Below are 21127 nucleotides of genomic sequence, written 5' to 3'. Positions count from 1 at the left end.
CCCCCGGTGGTGGCAGAGATGAAGGCATTTCCAGGGAAGTCCTCCTATCACGGCCGTGACTTTCGTTCCATTGCGTTAACGGCAGCGAAAGTGGATCAAGCTTGGGCGATCTGGACGATCGGCTCTGGTGGAAGTCCTCCCCAGAGGCCCGGAGGATGACGGCATGTTGGACGATGTGTTTATATGGGGGTGTATGCCGAGGCTATAAATCACCACGGGGCTGAGAGTACACTGGAGTGTAAGGAAGGATGACAGTCTATCTGGGGGCCCCCATGTGTTTTAGGGAGAAGGGGTAGTAGGGGGTAGTTTGGGGGGTAAACTCTGTCACTTTTCAGAGAGGTTGACCTGTCAGGTTTGACCCCCGCGAGCTCCTTTGAACAGGACAACCCAGTGTGACACTCTGAGGGCCAGTTTGTTGAGGGATTTGCACATGAAGGACTGTTAGAAAAGTCTCAGGAGAGCGGGGGCCGCAACTGAGATGCCTCATCTTTCTTTCCTGTCGTATTTCTTACGCTGGAATAAAAACAGATGAGGATCAGATTGATCAAAACATGTTTCTCTTGGAGAATCCAGGGTATTATTAGCGTGTGTTGGCACATTGTGTGGATGAGGTCAGGTTTTCGCATCAAAGCATCCCTTGAAATTCAATCCAACTTGCCACTTGGCAGCGATACTCTATCTACACACAGTTGGAAATTATTAATCGATAAAATCAGCAGCTACATGACAGTTTAACTCATAGGGGAACGTACTTATGATATTGATAGCAGAAGTCCAGAAGGGTGTTAAAGGGCCATAAAACACCTGTCTACAGTGTGTTGTTGCCATTGTAACTGAAAAACATATGAACACAACTGAGGTTGATAGCAGCAGTAACTGCTATAAGAGCCGTGTATATAGAAGAGTCGCGACATCTCCATTCACTCCAATGGACCAGTTTTTTTTTTACTCTCAAGAGTTCCAGGAAGTAAGGTTCTGGATTAAACAGCACTGTCGAGTTGCAGCAAAATGGACAGTTTGTGTTTTACTTTGAAAGTGTTTTTTGTTTTTTTGTTTTTTTAGAATCAAATTGTACATCATCAGCTTTATTTTAGCATTCAAATGTAGTGCGAGCCTCCTTCCTGGCTGTTCATTGGCTAATGAGTTATGCATTGTGGTCCTCCGCTGATGCCACTCTCTCTCTAAATTGCTCTGCTGCTACTAGTGTTTAGGGTTAGTAGTATCACAGGAGTTCTTGTATTGCAAGTTAGTTCGACGTTCCCATTCAAAACAACCATTATAATATTTGCCGTGGGATCTCTGCACAATATGGCCGCACCCCAGCTGGGATTATTACGCAGTGACGCTAAATCATTGGCGCCACTCTTTCCAAATGACATAAGCTCTAAGCAAAGAAGAAGAAAGATGACAGATAGTCCTCGGAGGCTCCTGTCAGGCCGGCGATCCGGCAGCCGCCGCCCCTCATTCGGTTCAATTGAACACCAGGGGCAACCAGTACCTGATCCATACTATTGATCGGCACTGGGTGTGCTCTATCTATTGGATCAATATTCAGTATTCCTTTTCACTGCTCATCACTATCTGTCCCACCAGCAGCATCACCTCCTCCCCCCATATTCAGATCGATCCCATCCTCTGCGGGACGGATGTATAGAGAGGGGATTTCCGCCTCTCCGGCCATTAGAGCCCAAGGAAGAGGGGGATGAAATTGAGGAAGAAAGAGAAGGATAATGTAAAGAGAGAGAGAGAGAGAGTTTGGGAGAGAGAGACAGAGTGAGAGAACGCGGAGGTCAGCTTTGATCCTGACTCGCCGGGTAGATCTGGCGTCCAGATGACCTGCGCTCGCAGAGCAGATTAGCCTTGACAGTTGTTCCAGGAGAGAGGGGAGCTAATCTAAAGCTGTCTGGAGATCCTCAGCCACGCAACATGAAGGCAGGCCGGCCGACGCAGGTACACTGCCCGTGTCAGAAATTCACCGGCCACTTCATCATGGCCCCTTATCTCAAGACTCCAAGTGTCAAGATCCACCGAGCAGATTAGACTGTTTACACTTATTTGAGATTGTTATCCCCGGCATTCCTGTCGAATTTTAGGCTTGCTGTGAGGAACTGAGAGGGAGAATTCCTGCCTCGGAGAGATTGTGGGCCCCTGCAGTGAGGGGGCTCCTCGGTGGTGGTGGTGGTGGTGGTGGTGGTGGTGTGACAGACAGTGCGTAAGCCAAAGCTGCATGCCCGGCCTCACACACAGGAGGGCACTGCCTGGGCATATCTCAGTGTGTATCCACCTTAACAAACACCCCCCGGCTCTCTGGGAACATCCACTATAATGTGTTGTCATGGCAGTCCTCCAAACACAGTGGGGATGTAGTTAAGGGCTTTGTACTTCCTGTTTACCGAGTGTCTTGGGCAATCCCGCAGTCGAGGGACAGGATGCCCGCCGGTCTCTACAATGGCAGCACTGAAGTTTGCCTTGTATGTATGCCTCAAGGCAGAGAAGCGAACCTAACCTACCGAAGCAGAGATGACAATAGTGTGTGAGGAGGAGGCGCACGCTGTTACGTCACTTTTCCATTTGACAAGCTAGAATGCTAATGGCAGACGTCCGCTCCTCCTCGCTCAACCTTCCTCCTCCATCAGCACAGAATGTGCCATTCCCACACAGAGGTTAGGACATCCCTTAGTGCCGTAAGTGGATTTATCATGAGGGAACCAGCCTGTATTTATAGAAGGATCTCCTGTAGGTGAGGGCCAGAGGCCGATAATCTGGCCTGTTTTAGCCTGACATCAGCTAACACAGCCCGCTGCAATCTGAGCAGTGTTAAGTGGCTTTTCCAGGTGTGAGGTGTGAGGCCGATTGCCCAGACATTGTCACTCCACGCATAACTGTCACTCCACAGCCAGCATGCATATGCACACCTAATGGACTGCTATAAATCCTTAATGCACCGGTGAGGTTGCTGGAGTGTCAGCGGGGGAATAACTCGTCAATCAGCCATTGTAAACGTCGGCTCAATTATGCAGCCATGTGTGCCGGCGTTTAGCATAATGAAAGGTCATTGAGTGGATCTTTTATTAGTGGCATTGGTCCTTAGTTAGTAGACGTCTTGGGGTTTGTTTGCTATTATTGAAGAAATACCCAAGTTCATACCTAAAAGACTTGGAAAAATTGAGTATTTAATTTGTTTAGTCAGTTCAATCAACTACAATCGAGTCATGACTACAGAGAAAGACCAAATGTTTGCCATGTTTTAGTTACAATATTCCCACACTCGTGTCGACTTTGAAGGACCAAGGCAGCATTTTAAAGATATGGCCTTATCTCATCTTCACCGGTAAAGCTGATAAGCGCTTGCTGTCTGCCGTTTCAGACAATTATATTACACAGGGCTATAGTGTCGTGGAACAGTCTTCCAGGTGAAGTCCGTTCCATCAAAGTAAAGTTGTTTTAAAATGAAACTTTTGTGATTTTTTTGTGTTTTGTATCTTTTTTTTATTTTGATCATATCTCTTGTTATGTCTGTTTTGTAGATTACAAAAATGTTCTGATTTTAAGTTAAAATTTTGGTTCACTGGCTAACTATTATTTTATCTGATGATTCTACATATTATGCTTTTTACTCTTTCTTCTAATTTTTCTTCTTCTTTTATTCTCATGTGTCATGTGTTTTTTTGGTCAGTCATGTAATGTATATTGTTTTCTTGGACCCCAGGAAGACTAGCTGTCGTCTAGGTGTCAGCTAATGGTGATCCTGTTTAATAAACAAATAAACAATTAATTTGTCAGGCTGGGCTTGCCTGGTCCTGCCACTGCATTAGAGCTGAAACGCATCTAAAATGCATCTAAGGTCATGTTCAGACTAGGAGGCCAAATCTGATTTGTGAACTTTAGTGACCTATTGATGACTTTATCCAGATTGGTTTTATGAGTCTGGACGCTCCAAGTCTGATTTGTGTCACATATGGAGGTAGTTTCCAATCTGCTTTCGACTGATGTGACTTGAGTGCGGACACGCAGATCCACCAAATCTGATTTGAACGTCACTCGCAACTCATGATCAAATGCTTCTGCGCAGGAAAACCACGTCACCAAAGTACGTATTTACTGATGCCCATGTCGTTACCATAGCAACCAATGCAGATAGGCTGTTTAGGTCTGGACACACAGATCCGACTTGAGAATCAGATTTGTGGCAGTGCGGACACACTCCCAAATCGGATTTGGGAAACCAATCAAGATTAATGATGATTAATGACTTCATCAGCAAATCGGATTTGCCCGTAATGTGAACATGGCCTATGATACTATTGGTAAGAGTCCTCAGATTGTGTGTGCATTGGTATTCCACTATTGCAAGACTGGAAAAGTGGTTTGCACATTGATGGTTCATGATTAGCAATCTGACTTGGATATAGCTTTTAATTTACAACAATGCTTTTTTTTAAAGTAGGAATTGTAAAAATATACAATGTCAAACAGATGTCATTGTAGACAGGATAATAAGCCAGAAGAGAAAGAAGAATGAGGATGTCGAATGTTTAGTGAAGGGAAAGAGAGGCAGGGAGAATAAAGTCAGTTCAAAGAGCAGTCAGCTGACTTGCACTTCACTTCACATTCCTCAAAGGCAATGTGACATCGCTGCCCCCTACAGAGGAGCATCCATCATGCCTGGGCGAGTGAGCCTGTTGTCTAATGAGGGAGTTACTTCACCACTGACTGTCTCTCACTGTCATGTTGTGCTCCCCATCTGATACGTCACTGTTACAAGTGGCCTGCAAACCCACCAGTGTGTTAGCTGAGCTGAGGCTAAACTCCTTTATTACACGTGCTGCTTATATATAGCAAAGAATGTATAAGGCACTTAACATCAAGTGTTTTGAAAGATGAACACCGGCGGATGGATTAGGAGGACCTATCAGTGGTGCACAATGCTATCATCTTTGTGTCTAGTCATCAGTCTTCATGTTACGGCCCAACTGGGGATTCTCTCAGCCTCGAGCCAGATGCTTGAACCACAACACACTGAGCTGCTTGATTGCAAGAGTGTATTTTTTTATTTTTTTATTATCCTTCTTCCACGTTCAATTTGCTGAGAAAAGCAAATTGTTGACGGGAGGACAAATAAATAAATACATAAATACATAAATACATAAATACATAAATACATAAAATTATATATATATATATATATACGTTGTTTATTTTTGTTTGTATATTGAGGTACAGCCGGATGTTTATATATATTTTGGTGTGATAGTGTCTTGTAATCCCATGTGGGATGGGCCAGAAATGGCATGACACGGAAATAAAACTAAAAACTATACATTATATATAATCTAATTTGATCACTAGATTAATATTGTAACTCCTTTTTGCAAGTGGGCAATATCTGTTTAAATTTTTGTCTCACTGATGATGTCACAAGATCTATGATGTCACAAGGTCTATGACATCATCGGTGATGTCATCAGTGATAAATTTCTTGAGCACCGGGTTTCACATCACACCACTGGCTCTCGTTGCTCCTTTTAACATAAGCTACTGGATCTCATAAACTCACCTACCGCGCCACCGGGCACTGTGAAAGACAGTTAATAATCCAAGAAAGAAGGTTCCTCCACATTCGTTTGTGGTTGAGAAATGAATCATATTACCCTTTCATTGTGGATTTTCCTTCAGTGTGCTACTGTGTTCCTTTCGTCTGGGCTCGGGGAAAATGCCGTTCTTAAAGATGGAGAAAGTGGACTTGACGAACCGTCAGTGGACGGCAAGGCGCCTGATGACTCCATCAAGTACAACATGCTCAAGTACAACCTGCACAAGAGTCTAGATCTGGATCGGGACGGCTGCGACCTGCAGCCTCGCAACAAGCAGCGTCTAGAGGAGTGTGGCTTCAATGTCACGGCCAAGACCATCTTCATCATCCACGGCTGGACGATCGACGGGATGTTCGAGAACTGGATGAACAAGCTGGTCTCTGCTGTCATGCAGCGGGAGAGTGAGGCCAATGTCGTGGTTGTTGATTGGATATCGCTGGCTCAAAAGCTCTACCCAGAGGCCGTCAACCACATCCACGGTGTCGGTGTCGACATTGCCACCATGCTCAACTGGCTGCAGGATGAGCAGCTGCCTCTGCAGAACGTGCACCTGATTGGCTACAGTCTGGGTGCGCATGTAGCAGGCTACGCGGGGACCTATGTCCGCGGAACCATTGGCCGAATCACTGGCCTAGACCCGGCTGGGCCCATGTTTGAAGGCGTAGAGGCCCAGAAGCGCCTCTCCCCAGACGACGCCGACTTTGTCGACGTGCTGCACACCTACACTCGAGAGGCCTTGGGCGTGAGCATTGGGATCCGGCAGCCAATCGGGCACATTGATATCTACCCCAACGGAGGTGACGTGCAGCCAGGCTGTTCGCTGAGTGAGGTGCTGAACACGGCAGGAGATTTCATGGAGGTGATGAACTGCGAGCACGAGCGCTCTGTGCACCTGTTTGTGGACTCGCTGGTGACCAAGGAGCACATGAGCGTTGCCTTCCAGTGCACCGGTCCCGATCGCTTCAAGAAGGGCCTCTGCCTCAGCTGCCGCAAGAACCGCTGCAACAACATCGGCTACAACGCGAGAAAGATGCGCAAGAGACGCAACCGTAAAATGTACCTGAAGACACGTGCCGACACTCCGTTTGGAGGCTACCACTACCAGGTGAAGATGCACGTGTTTAACAGAAAGAAGTCAGACAACGCAGATCCCACGTTTCATGTCCAGTTGTACGGCGGCCACCACGATACAGAAAACATGTTTGTCGATGTCCCTGACAACATAGGTCTGAACCTGACCAACACCTTCTTGGTGTTCACTGAGGACGATATTGGCGACTTGCTCAAGATCCGTTTGAGCTGGGAAGGACCGTCCGAGTCCTGGAGCTCTGTCTGGAAAACCCTGAAGCAGATGTTCTGGTCCTGGAACAGCACGCCTACTAAGCCTGTGCTGGAGGTGCGGCGGATTCGCGTGAAAGCTGGAGAAACGCAGAAGAAGTCCACCTTCTGTGCCCAAGACCCTTTAACGACTGAAATCTCACCAGGGGAATCGATAACTTACGTGAAATGTCGTGATGGCTGGGAAGTGAAACCGAGAAAACGAGTGGCCATGTAAAGATTCAGCACTTCGAAGAAGCAATGCACCGTCACCATGGGGACCCAATGTGGAATACCGAGAAGCACTGCCTTCTCTTAATTTGAGCACTTTGTGTCGATGACCAAGAAGTGTGCCTTTCTGCTGAGACAGATTATTGATACTGTATAACCGAACAGGATAACTGAGCTCATTGCACGTGATCTCTGCAGTGTTACTGTATGCGTCTTTTTTTATGTACATAATGTAAATTAAGTTTTTGCAAAAATAAAATTCACTTATTAGTGATGTCATCAGTGACATCATTATTGACCAAAATCATCTTATGACCTCACGGATGATGTCATAGGCACTGATGATGTCATAGGCATTCTGACATCATCAGTGATGTCATAGGCATTGTGACATCATCAGTGACAGTTATGTCATCAGTGATGCAATTGTGCTGAATTGTGCATGCCAATAGCAAAGAACTTTTATGGAAAGAACTGACAGCTCCATATTGCCCCATTGCAACATCAGCGCCCAGCAGCCTCCGCCATTTTTTATTTTTGGAAGCGTGACAGCGCCAAAAGAACCTCGCACAGGCTCGCAGTGGTCAGCTGCGGTAGCGCGGGCCCCTATAATCAGCCTCTCTAAACAGTAACTCAATGGGAGAACACTCTAAATTTCGTGGATTCACATCTTTTCCGGGCGTACTGCAAATCTTGATTGAAGTGGTGTAGTGCAGGGATGTAAAACAACAACCATATTGTGGAAACTAAGCAAAATTTTTCGTTTTCTTTGTTTAGTTTTTTCAAGATAAATAGCTAATGCGGCTGTCGTCCACTCCGTCAGAAGTGCGTTGCCGTGGTTTTAACCTCGGGTCCTTTGCATTTACTATTTATCTTGAAAAAACTAAAAGAAAAAAACGAAAAATTTTGCTTAGTTTCCACAATATGGTTGTTGTTTTACATCCCTGCACTACACCACTTCAATCAAGATTTACAGTACGCCCAGAAAAGATGTGAATCCACGAAATTTAGAGTGTTCTCCCGTTGAGTTACTGTTTAGAGAGGCTGATTATAGGGGCCCGCGCTACCGCAGCTGACCACTGCGAGGCGCATTCTGTTTCCAAAAGTGGCCGGAGTTTCGTCTCTTTCCTTCCATGCTCTTTGCCAATAGAGCAGGCGATTGTGCATTGCCTGATCGGGCGAGCCTAGGGTTTCGGCCCCGAAAAGGTCATAGCACCACCTACTGTTTATCTCAAGAACCGTTCATCTGATCGGCTTCAAACTTGGGGAGTGCGCTGCTGGGAACCCGATGGAGTGCGGTCCCCAATTTTGGACACATGAATAGTCATAGCGCCATCTACTAGCAAAATAAAAAGCCGTTATCTCGAAAACCATTCGGCCGATCGACTTCAACCTTGGGGAGCGTGATACTGGGAACCCGACATAGTGCGGTGCCCAATTTCAGACATAAGCATACCGGAGTCATAGCGCCACCTGCTGGCAACAGAAATATATATATTTCTCGAGAACCGTTCGTCCGATCCCCTTCTAACTTGGTGGGTGTGCTGTTGGGCACCCAAGAAAGTGCAGTGTCAAATTTTGTGCAATTGGACCCATCAGAACATGGCTTTTATGTATCTCGAGAACCGTTCATCCAATCGACTTCAAAATTTGGGGGTGTGCTGGTGGGGACGCGACATAGTGCAGTGCCGAATTTCGGCAAGAGTTTGGTCACACCCCAAAAAAAAGTGCACCCATGGCCATGGCGCATCGTCTCCAGAGCCTCCTCCACCCTAGAAATGAACGCTAATTTCTAGTATACACACACACACACACACACACACACACACACACACACACACACACACACACACACACACACACTGCTAACTGCTAATGCTACCCTGGCCTGCACTTCACCAATCAATATTGCACAACTGCACCCATCTTGTTGTTACACCAAAGTAATTACAGGTTAAGCAATGAGCCTGTACTATTCTAATGATAATGCTAGGATAACAGGTGCCAATCCTGGGGTCATAAATACAGGTTAACAGTGTAATTGCATCCACTAGGGCTAGGCTGGGAAAATGCTGCCGCAGTAAGGCAATGTAAAATATTAAATGTTTCTTTCCATTAAAAAAGTTTGAAAGTAATTTCAGTTGCACAGTATATCAACAACACACTTCACACCGCTTAGCGAGAGTGTGGCCGTCTGGGCAGACTGTAGCAAAACAAGTTCCTCTTTCTTTACACACAAACACAACATGGCCGAGATGAGGTGGCGACTGCGGGTGTGAGGCTTTTACCTCATGGTGTGAGGTGCTTTTTCATCTAACACTCTTTCACCAAATGTCAATTGGCAAACAAGTAACCCCCCTTCCCCACCAAAGGAGACCCTCCTGATTAGGCTAACCATTCTTTTCCTAAAGGGTGTAGCCCTAAGAGCTTGGAGGGTGGGGGGGTGGGGGGGGACAAGAGGATGCTAAATGCTGGCAAATAAAGAATTATAGACCTTTAAATAGTTGCCACCTCACACAATACTAACCATTTAAAAAGCTGCAAAGAAACAGACGCAGACACAAACACACACAGACACACACACACAATCTATCTAGAGAGAATGAAGACAAGCAAGCGGGAAATATGTTAACTTATCTCCGAAACAAAAGCTCCCCATCTCTGACAAGATAAATGTGATCAACGGCCATTCTCCTCCTAGCCTCTGGTGAGTGGACGGCATTCCTCCGCTGGCTTTTTGAACTTTCCCCCGCTGCCTGCAGGCCATTTCTGCTGCTCCCAGAGTGTCATTGTTCCGCTGTGGTCATCGACAATGACTTGGGTGTGTGTGTACCTCGTCTGCGGCGCCACGCTCGCCTGGTTCCTGTTCTGCCATCTTGAACAGGCCTGGACGAAACACACAGCCCTTCCCTTCTCCTCTCTCAGCAGCAGCTATAGAACCTGTGTGAGAAAACCAAGCCATCCAGAACCGCCCCGGCCTGCCAGTGAAAAGGGACAATTCAATCCAAATGGAAAGCGTCGACTCGCACATGTTCTTCATAACGGCAGACTGGGAAAATACACTTTTCTATTTTGCATGTGGTCAGGCGGGTTGCAAAAGATTTCTCAGCCTCCGGGTGATGAGAAAACTAAAGGGAACAAAAAAGCTGGTGTTGTTGAATTTGGACACATTTGAACTCAAAGCATTTGGCGATGAGACATGTTTACATTTTTATGTATGGACTTTATAAACGATGCAAATCATACACACTCTCATGGCCTTTAACATTGCCTTCACTGTTTTTTAGGCATTCATTCGGTTTGACAGTGTTGTGGACCAGTGGTGTCATTTGTGCATGAATGACGTCACTGGTCCACAACTGAACTCAAATCAACTCTCAATAACTGTCAAACTAAATGAATGTCTTCAAAACTGTTTACAGTTCTCTGATATACTACAGATTTTGTCATGATACAAAGCTGGTAGAAAATTTGGCGGAGTGTTCCTTTAACCGGCTTGACAATGACCTGCAGTTACCTCCACTATATATTCATGTCAAACAGACAGTCACTGGGTTCAAGCACACAGGTGTCCAGCGTGCAGGCCAGAGACATCAAAAGACATCTTTTATGGTCCTTTTTTATGGTCCCTGTGCTCTAGTCTAGCTCATTCTGTTTCGCCAAGATGATGTCTTGTCTAGATGAAGCACTTTGTAGTGCAAGAACAATATAATACATCCCGCTATACATATTAAAACTTTGTCAAGTGTACGACTATTGCTTCATTCTTGCAACACACTGCATATAAATGCAATAACACAAATATATCCTGCAGAACATTTGGCACCTGTTGGCCAAAGAAGAGGATAAACAAGACACGCACATCCAAAAAAAAAAAAACACTGGGTTGGGTGCTGGATCAAAATATACCTGACAGTGGAAAAAGAGAGCTCCAAAGGTGTGCGGATCACTTCTTTTTCACATGTTTTCACATTTTGAGGCCATTCGAGTGGGAACATTTAGTAGAAAATAACACATGAGGCGTGCTAAAGAAAAGGGGGAATAAACAAGGAAGATGTCACTGATTACAAATTACACGTTTCAGTGTTGGGCAACTAGGCCTATATACAGTATTTGCCATAAATAGACAAGAGTCTGCTTTCCATCCAAACAAACACTGCAGATTTCCTGTCTCCTGATTAAGAAGCTAATGAGTAACCACTCTAACAACCTGACTGAGCTAACCACCATCCCACAAAATCAATGCCCATCCGATTCTTTATAGCACTGTCTAGTGCTGTGTGCCATCCTGCATCCCCACCTCCGGTGTGTCTGCACAGTCTGAGGACAGGATACCCTCCCCCTGCTGCTGCTGCTGCTGCTGCTGCTGCTGCTGCTGCTGCTGCTGTGTCCGTCCACTCCTCCTTCTGCTGCGTTCCTGGAAGGGCGCAGAGGGGTGATCAATGAGTCATGTGTGCTGCTGATTACATCCAGGCTCCCTATGGGGCATCTTCAAAGGGCTCCAGGGGAGATGGGGAGAGGGCGCAGCATTGCTCCCCATGGGGTAATTACATGTTGGGGGGCTCCACGGTTTGTGGTCCTTGTCTGAGGAGAGTCAGAGTGGGTTAAAGACAGACCAGTTAACAATTCAGCCAGTCCTGTTAGCGCAGTAGGAGACTCTTCCAGTCGCTGGTCACGGTTTGATGCTACACACAGCAACTGAAATCGCACAAATCCACACTCAAAAACCTGTGCGGCAACATTACTGTTACACAAGGTGATGGTGACAGAGTAGGACAGCTACTAGACAACAACAAAAAAGATACTATCTAAAACTGAAGGATAGAGAGACAGTTGCAGGTTTGCAGCTGAGTACACGTCTGTGCATCCCAGAAAAACAAGCTTGAGTGTTTATGGGCTTTTAAAGGGACCATAAAGCTAGGCAAACACACTAAAGCACTGTCTGGCTGCCTTCAGGCCTTTTGTGTTCCTCCACAACTTCCAGCATTGGTGTGTTGTCCAATGATAAATGCACACACTTTTTTTGTTTTCTGCAAGTAAACCCTTCATCCTAGACCATTTTACTATCTTATCAATAAAACACATTGTCACAGGCTTGTGGACAGAGCCAGCAGCAGTGTCCATTTTTTTCCTACACTGGGCAATATAATGTTATTTTTTCTTGTTCTTTTCCCCCCATTCTCATGTTGTCATATAATAATTGTCTATTCTAGCTGGTAGCATTGGCATTTCATTAGGGAAAATGCTGTAGAGTTGTAATTATCATTATTACTGTATGCTCAGCAGGTGTATAACATAACAGAATCCACTGTTGTGCATAAACCATCTATTTAGGCATGATCCTTTATTATTATGACTGTAAAAGCCAGTTAATTAACGTTTGAAATGATGACTACATGGAAAGTTTACCGTAGGGGTGGTAGCATGGAGACTGTGTGGCGGATGGTGTCTCTGTGTTAAGACTGCAGTAAGCTCTGTCTGCACGATGGAAAACAGAGGGGTGATCAGCGACAAAACAGTCATTAACTTCTGCTTGTAATGAGGAATAATAATAATGTGTGTGTGTGTGTGTGTGTGTGTGTGTGTGTGTGTGTGTGTGTGTGTGTGTGTGTGTGTGTGTGTGTCGGTGTCGGTGTGTGTGTGTGTGTGTGTGTGTGTGTGTGTGTGTGTGTGTGTGTCGGTGTGTGTGTGTGTGTGTGTGTGTGTGTGTGTGTGTGTGTGTGTGTGTATGTGTGTGTGTGTGTGTGTGTGTGTGTGTCGGTGTGTGTGTGTGTGTGTGTGTGTGTGTGTGTGTGTGTGTGTTATGGTTGCCGGGCAGGGGATTCCCATGCAGGTTCTGAATGAAGATCCCTCTTGTCTTCCAGGTGCTGTGCCGTCTCAAAATAAAATGGAAAGGGGTTAGAAGTGGCTTGCATTTCTTGCTATTGGTTGTTATTAGTGTTGGCAATAGGGGAATTAAAGTTATTCTACTGTTGCACTCACTGAAAGTTGCTCTGAATCAATGCTATTTTGGGTAACTGACTTATATTGCCACAATACTCTAGATTACGGACTGCATTTAAGATGTCAACGTTTCAGTGAATATTTTTTTTTTAGTAGGCTACTTTGCAATCATCATAATTGGGCGATGCAATCAAGGGAGCAGGTGGACATGATGTGTTATCTTGTGTTTTTATTTTGATACACAAGGCTAGGCTACCATATGTTTTTCAGTTTATCCATATGTGGTGCACTTTGATGAGAAAATTGTCCTTTGTTTATGGCCTATCTTATCTGCCAGCCAGCTCGAATTAATGATTATCTGATTATCACAGACCTCTCCTGATGTTTTCCAACAAGTGCCAGGACCACTGACACATACAATTATTATCCGCTACTGCCCTCACGTGGAGAAAATTAATATCGCAGCCTTTATCAGCCTTGGTGGTTCAATGACTAGAGAAATTCCTACATACTTTCATCGTTTGTATGCATGCTTTATGTTACTTTCCTTGCTACTTGCCACCATAACATTTGTATCATTTAATGTGCTTGCATATCACCAGTCACATCTTTCTCCATTACATTTATTGGTGCACAAGAATAAAATGTTATATTACTGTGTAATTGCATTGTACAATATCGTATAAGATTATTTATATGGTACTAAAATATAAGCATTGTTACCGATTGGTACCGGTATTTGACTCATTTACAGCTACACTGTCACTGGCGGAATGCTGCCTTCAGGTGCTACACATAAGCTCCCACATTCTGTTACTAGGACTATAGTTTTCAGTCTGCAGATGGTCTGTGTGCACACACTGCAAGCTACTACCTAGGTGTATGAATCCTGATGTGATGAACAGCATGCAGCTTGACATTTATTTATTAAAAACAAAAATGCATGATGACAGAGTTAAAGTAGAAACACACAGAATACCAATTATAACAACAACAATAACAAGAAAAAAATAATTATCATCGTCATAATAATCACAATAATAACAGCCTAATCATAATAATGAATACAGCAATTTGTGTCATCAGTTGTTGAAACAGCTTGTGCGCTCAAAACTTTGTTATGTGTGACAGCACTTGAAGGCAGCATCACACCCTTCCCAACATCCGGGAATCTCGGCTAACCAGCGTGTGGAAAGTGGAAAGTGGGTAAGGAGAGGGCAGGGGAGAGCAGTGGAGAGGCGATGATGACAGCTGTCAGTGTGGACAAAAACACTCCCAATCTTTGAGGAGAAGGGGAATGGCGCTCTGATAAACCACTGGGAGAAAAGGGACTACACCTTGGAAGTATCGAGTTTTCTCTGAAGGTTCGGCGAGGATATATTTTTGGGGGGGAATGTGACGTGAGGATCAGTGCCAGTTTGCCCTGTCTCTCAGGAGAAGTCGAGGTTAGCTCCGCTGGCTAACCAAGCTAGCCAGCTATATTAGTCAGCTAGCCTCGCGTCCCAGGGACTGTCTTCTGTGTTGGGGGGGGTCATTGCAATTCAACGGTCATGTGTGGAATGGATAATGTCTGTTTCTATGCTTTAGATTCAGCGGAAGCCGAGTAACCCTTAACGTTAGAGAATGTAACTTTTCGGTGGTAAGTCGGGATGAGGTAACGATATGCTAGTTAGCTAGCTGACCAGTTAGCTGGCTATAACTGGTGGCTGGCTGGTGTGTCGGCTAACGGAGCAGTTCAGTTGTGTCATTTAACGTTAGTTACATCTCAGAGTCACTAACGTTAGCTGAGCAAACTGTTTATTATTAGATGAATGGAAAAGTTTAGACGGGATTTCCGAGTTGATATTTCTATAGTTGTAGTAGCTAACGAAAGATAGCTCATCAAATACATGTCTTGCGCTGCTTCACTGACTCAGCCTGGGTCCTTATCTGGGCGTTTTCTTACCAGTGCCCCGGTAAGCTCCAGTAAACCGCAGTGTTCTTTTTGTCTAGAATCAAACAGCTACTGCTACTTGGCTGATGAGGAGTGGTATTCTCTAAGATAATAAGATCATTTATGATCAACCAAATACTGCGGTTGCATTGGTCTTGTCTTGTGTGACACATTTGACAGCTGGTTCATGTCAGCTACAGTGTTTTATCCAAAGCCCTTAGGAGAGCCAGACATAGAATGTCTGTAGCAGTATGTTGTTGCAGGAATGGCAGTAGGAGATTGGGAGTGTGATAGTGCTTTGTTAGTGAGATGAGTGAGAATTAACCTGGCTCAATTAAGTGTTTAAAACTGGAGGCATGCATTTCGAACTGAAAATGATGATTATAATTGCTAGTCTTAACATATTTGTTGTATGTATGTTCTGTTTTGTTTGAGAACGAGGAATTGTCACTCAGACACCTTTGTTGTTTGTTTCTAGGTGTTTACATACCCTCCTGTTTACATCTTTGGCTTTAAACATCATTGGTGGAGCTGAAGTTTCTCAGGCAACATGGGGACACCAGGTAGGAAGCGTGCCCCTGTTAAGGACCGGTTCTCAGCAGAGGATGAGGCCTTGAGTAGCATTGCCCGGGAGGTAAGTTCATTCACCATCAGAATATATACACTGTGTTTGATTGTTTGCTTGCAATTACACCGGGTGTGTTTTTTTGTATTGTTTTTCGGCATGGGGTGAACCTGATCTTCAAAGCTGATATGCAACAGATTGGCAGATAAACATGTCCAAACTATAGGTTTGTTATGAAGTTCTGTGCAGAGCTATCAAGCAACAACATGGAAGTAATATTTACATGCTGCATATACACACATGCATGGTGTTGGTATTGATTGGCATTTGCCATAATTCGATAGTAGGGTATTGTTTACTTACCATTCATGTCACTCCAGATTGTATCCTCTCTACTTTCCTCCACCTCTTGACTAGTGCATGCACTATATGAAATCATTGATTTCATCAATTAGATCATGTACTCAAGTGAAAGTAATTGAAAACACCCATCCTTATAATCAACCAAAGACAAGAGGATATGCTGAATCTATGATTATTGAGGAGGCATATGTTACCATGATGATTTAAAGTGTAGGGGCTTAGAAGCAAGTGAATTCTGCAAATGGTCCTCTAAATGAATATACCGATATGTGGATATTCAGGTTCCGCTAGTCAAATGGTGCCTTAGCCCAGGCGAGTGGAGACAGCTGGTTTGGACCACAGAGAGAGAGATTGACTTGACTTGTAGCGTTTTAGCTTGCTGGGGTGGGGTGGGGTGGGAGGGGGGGGGGCAGAGGAGTGAAGCTGCCCGGCATGTAATGACTTGCTCTGGGATTATTCCATTTTGTTCAACTGCAGGGTTTCCATTCCTTTGCTTTTTCAGAAAGGAGTGGGTGGGTGAAAACGTGTAATACGAGGCCAACTTTCTGCCGGTTGAAAATTGGCCTTGCGTTACATTTTCACATTTTCGCATTTGTTTTATTAGTTTGGCATAGATTAAATAGTAAGTCGTTTTTCTCTATAAGGTTTCTGATCTATTTGAATGATTTCTACCCATTTTTTTTTTACGACGAAATGTAACACTGACTGAACAAATCATGCCTTTCCTAGAAGTCTCAATAGTTGAGATCTAGATCTTGATCTAGTAGTTGAAGAATGTTTCATCCGTGCCTGTGAAAGCTGTGCAGTGCCTCATACACAGGGGCACTAAGCGCAAGGCTCCATTTGCTCTCTTTATAGTCATGCAGGCCGATCATAGAAACATGAGTCATCTGACCCACCCAGTCAGGTTCTAAATGAAACTCTTTTTCTGGGGCAAACCAGAGGTTGGATCAACTGTGTGTGCAGGGAGTTCATTGGGTCAATCTGTAACCTGTCGCACATCGCCGGCGTCTACACAAACAAATCTTCAAAACACTGCAGCTTCTTCTGGCTCATGGTGTCTGTCTGTGCTTGCTAAGAGAGGCTCGAACCTGCCTGCCTGCCTGCGCTTGGCACGGCTTCACTGCTGAGAAAGACTCTGAATTTGAGCCTGCACTATCACCAGCCGAGCAGCCTCCTTCTTGCGTTACTGAGCCGTCAGTCCTTCTAAATACCAGCAGCTTGCTTACAAATCTGACCGCGGCCAAGCGTTAGAATTAGACGATCATCTCATACTTATTGCCTGTGAGATTTAAGATCTAAAGGAGCTGATGGTGTTGAACAAACGAATCACTGGCTGCAGTGATTTGGGGGGGGGGGGTGTTTGTGTGGGAGGGGAAGCTATAGTTCATAGTCCATAATGATTTTCATTGTCATTCTACTTTGTAATATTAACAAGACACTCTTTGAGTCTTGACAGCACACCTGTGCAATCAGACTCTGCTCTGATGAAGGCCACTAGGCTGAAACGCGTTGGCGTAAACGTTCTTTTCTACCTTTTCTTCCTTCACTAACTTTCTCCCAAAGTGTGGATTGAGACCATGCAAACTCCAGTGAGTGGCCTCTGGAGACACTGTTGAAATGGAAAGTGTCCCACTGGCTTTTTCCACAGACCGTTAGAACATTAGAAGTCTGTTAAGACCTTCCACTGGCTAGAGAGAGCATGCCACAAGCCAAATATTACACTTTCTTTTGGTAACTGGATGCTTCAGTGGCTGCTGTGTTTAAGACTGACAGTTAGATCCAGCTTTCAGCCCAGTGATAAAGCACATTTTTTAACAGCTCCTGTATATATTTCATGTAATAATAACATAAAATATGGTGCGTTAGTTTTTTTTGTCACTGTTCCAATGGAAACACTAAGCAATCAACATGGTCAAGAACCAGTCATGGTGTAATAATTGTATGTTGCAACAGAGACTCAAAGGTTAGTCGTTTGCACAACATAGTATACAACAGTCTAGTAGTGCACCTCGAGTGAGCCTATGTAACTGCGCAGCCTTGTTTTTCAAAAGAGAAAATATTTTGTTAAAGCCAGCTATCAGCTTATAACCAGTTTGTATCTAGTTTATGGAAATAGTCAGTTAGATTATTTCGCAGTTATTAAAAGAGTATCACGGATATGCCAAATGTGAAGCTTGAATTTGGTATACTCTGTATACTCTCTGTATGTACACACACTCAGTGTTGGCGTACTCCAGGTGATCTCATGGTAGACTGCTGCTGGACCCTCATTGCCCACAGTGCTGCTGGAGGAGGTGTGTGAATAGAGAGGCAAAGTGACCGCCTACTTCCTGCTTCAGCACTGTACCAGAGATTTTCATCCCCCATTTATTTTCCCATAGACATTTCATAAAATGCTTATAAAAATAGTTTTACTTCGTCAGAACCAAACGGTTTAGCTATATTTAGAATTGGGAGAGACCATAGGACATTTCAGACCAAAACTTTAAAAAAAGACATCGAAAAAATATTTTCTTTAAATCCGCAATTTTTTTACGTTTTGGTCCAAGTGAAATGTTCTATGGTCTCTCCTGTTTCTAAATATATCTGAACAGTTTGGTTTGAACAAGTAAAACTATTTTTATAAGCATTTTACGAAATGTCTATGGGAAAATAAATGGCGGATGAAAATCTCTCTGGTACTGTGCTGAAGCAGGAAGTAGGCGGCCACTTTGGCCTCTCTATGATGGTGCAGTTCTGCTGCTGCTGCTCAGGTTACCCCTCCAGTCAGTCTCATGATGTGGCTGCGGGGAGCTGGGGCCGGATGGGCAAGGCTATAGATAGGACCAGAGACAGAGAGCTCAGCTGTGCTGCTGTGCGGAGCAGGTCATACTGTCATGCAGCTCGACAGGTGCAGAGCATGGGGCCAGCCGGCTCTCTCTCTCTCTCTCTCTCGCTCGCTCACTCATTTTCTCCCTCTCCTCATGCACGAGTTCGCACACCATCGAGACTTTACCTCCTCGTCAACCTTGCACGAAAAACACAGCAACAATGTCTGCTTTGTTCCAGGCCTAAGGCTGCCTGGATGTGACAAAGGATGACCATCAGCTGCTCACGCAAGCAGATAGAGGAGAGTATTGACAGGTTTCAAAATCACATCATGGAGAATTGGCTGGTCCTCATTCAGGGCAGCAGCCCCAGGAGATGGCTAATGATGAGGTCTGACAGATGCTCACAAATACTGTTGGGACAACCAATTATGAAAATGTTCCACAATCCACATGGCATGTACATCTGGTATTTTGATTTAGTTGAGGAAAACGTTTGTTTATGAATTCAATTCACATGATAAAAGTACCGGTACTCTGAATATTTGCTAATATTTTAGTAATTCTTTTATTCACATTTCTTCACATTGATAATATTTAAGTTGTGTATATTGACCATACAATATACATGCATATTTTCCGCCTATTTTTACCACGTGCGCAGCCTGCGCAGTGTGTGGTCAAGAGGAGGCTTTTTGGGGTGAGTCATTCATTCATTCAGTCACGAATGGTCAGTCAGGAATGGATAACGGTGATGATGATGTCACCAGTGCCAAACTTGGGCTGTTGAAATGGTGATGATGTCATCAGTGATGATGTCATCAGTGATGTCATCAGTGCCAAACTTGGGCTGTTGAAAGATGTAGTTTCCTCGAATGGGCTTGAGTAGCATGAGGTCGCCTGGTTGCTGCATGATGCACATGGTCCTGGTTTTGTTCATTGACCATCAGTCAGACCATCAGATGCTAACATAAGCTACCTCATCATTGTGACACCAGATGATTATTATGCTCCTATACAACTACAAACTACAGAGCCTGTCCAGCTGAGCACAGGTGGCTTCTTCTTTCTAACCAACCCACAAGAAGAGCCTTTTCCTCTTTTCATATTTTTAGAGCAGGGTTTTTCTGACTAGGTTTAAAAATGTACTTGAATGGAGAAAGTAGGGGTTGACCGATATGGGTTTTTCAATGGCCGATGCCGATATCATGTTGTTGTTGTTGTTGTTGTATTGCATCTGATAAAATACATAAATTTAATAACAAATGAGACACAAAATTGCTGAACTTAAATGAACATTTGTTTAGCACTAATGTTGTTGTCTGCATTATCGATTTGCTTAAGGAGATCTGCACTCTGTCTGCAGTGCACTTATTTAAAAAAAAAAGTATAAACTAAAATATAAATGTCCACATTTAATCAAAAAATGGTGTGAGTCGGGATGTGTTGTTAAAAAAAAAACTATCAGCAGATAACAGCATCTCCTTGTTTCTGAGAGAATGGAAATTTGTAAATATACTTGAATAAAAAATAAATAACGTTAGTGTAGGCTTAGGCTACTAGGCTAGTGCACACAGTAGCAACATCTTTGTTTTTAGTCCCAGTGCCAGTTAAGAGCAGACGTGCAGATATTTTTTAATTGGCCAGGCATCGGCCGATGATTATCTCAAAATGGCTGCAAAATGCCAATAACCGGCCGATTAATCTGTCTACCTCTAGAAGAAAGAGAAGAGGAGCGCATGCCGTACGCCAGTGTGGAAGATGTGCTGACCACAGTGGGCGGACAAGTGTGAAGGAAGGAAGGCAGTCGCACAATCGTAGTCACGATGGAAAATATTTCTTTAATGATAAAATTCCAACGTTTCGACAGCAAGTGTCTTCTTCAGGGTATCAAGCATTCATGACTATGAGTTTGCGAGCGACTGCCTTAGTTCTTTCACACTTAAACATGTACTTGAACAGCACAAAGATACATTCTCAGTCACTACAAACTACAAATAAAGTGCTCCAAAAATAATAACATCAAAATGCACATAACAGCTGTCAGCAGAGTTTTTTCAGACTTAAAGGAACCTGGATTTTGGTTGATTGTTCAGTGCTTTTAGCTGTGTTTTTTCTACTCAGAGTCAGGCTATTATTGTAACAGGATTCACCCGTACCCACAGGCCCTCCACTCTGGCAGCACTGATAAGCGTTTGCTGGAATGTTGACAATGTTTATGTGCAGCCAGCTAATATACACACAGTATTTATGGACCTTTCTTTGAGTCCAAGATAAACAGCTGGGTGTCATCTCATCTCATCGGCTATAAGTGTGCCATTCTTTCTTTGTGGGTGGGATGTTTAGTTTCAGAGCACGTTTGCTAATTAGC

At 44.2% G+C, this 21127-nt stretch overlaps 2 protein-coding genes across 4 annotated transcripts in view; both read left to right on the top strand.

The window, feature by feature from the left end:
• Positions 1-5637: 5637 nt before the first annotated feature.
• On the top strand, positions 5638-7149 carry LOC310796241 (endothelial lipase-like; the record flags this gene model as incomplete). Its single annotated transcript, XM_083658389.1, has 1 exon — positions 5638-7149. The coding sequence occupies one exon, from the start codon at positions 5638-5640 to the stop codon at positions 7147-7149; it is 1512 nt and encodes a 503-aa protein (XP_083514515.1).
• A 7157-nt stretch (positions 7150-14306) lies between these two features.
• The window catches only part of lrrfip2 (leucine rich repeat (in FLII) interacting protein 2), a 28812-nt gene continuing 21991 nt past the window's right edge, over positions 14307-21127 (top strand). For all 3 annotated transcript variants that reach the window (XM_083658392.1, XM_083658391.1, XM_083658390.1), the window contains exons 1-2: positions 14307-14449; positions 15497-15652. In XM_083658392.1, coding sequence (XP_083514518.1) covers positions 15569-15652 — 84 coding nt within the window. In that variant the 5' untranslated portion in view covers positions 14307-14449; positions 15497-15568. The remainder of the gene's footprint in view (positions 14450-15496; positions 15653-21127) is intronic.

Source organism: Poromitra crassiceps (assembly GCF_964638095.1).
Source record: "Poromitra crassiceps genome assembly, chromosome: 22".
Lineage (NCBI taxonomy): Eukaryota > Metazoa > Chordata > Actinopteri > Beryciformes > Melamphaidae > Poromitra > Poromitra crassiceps.
The sequence above is the reverse complement of the archived record's forward strand: the minus strand, read 5'-3'. Positions and strand labels throughout refer to the sequence as shown.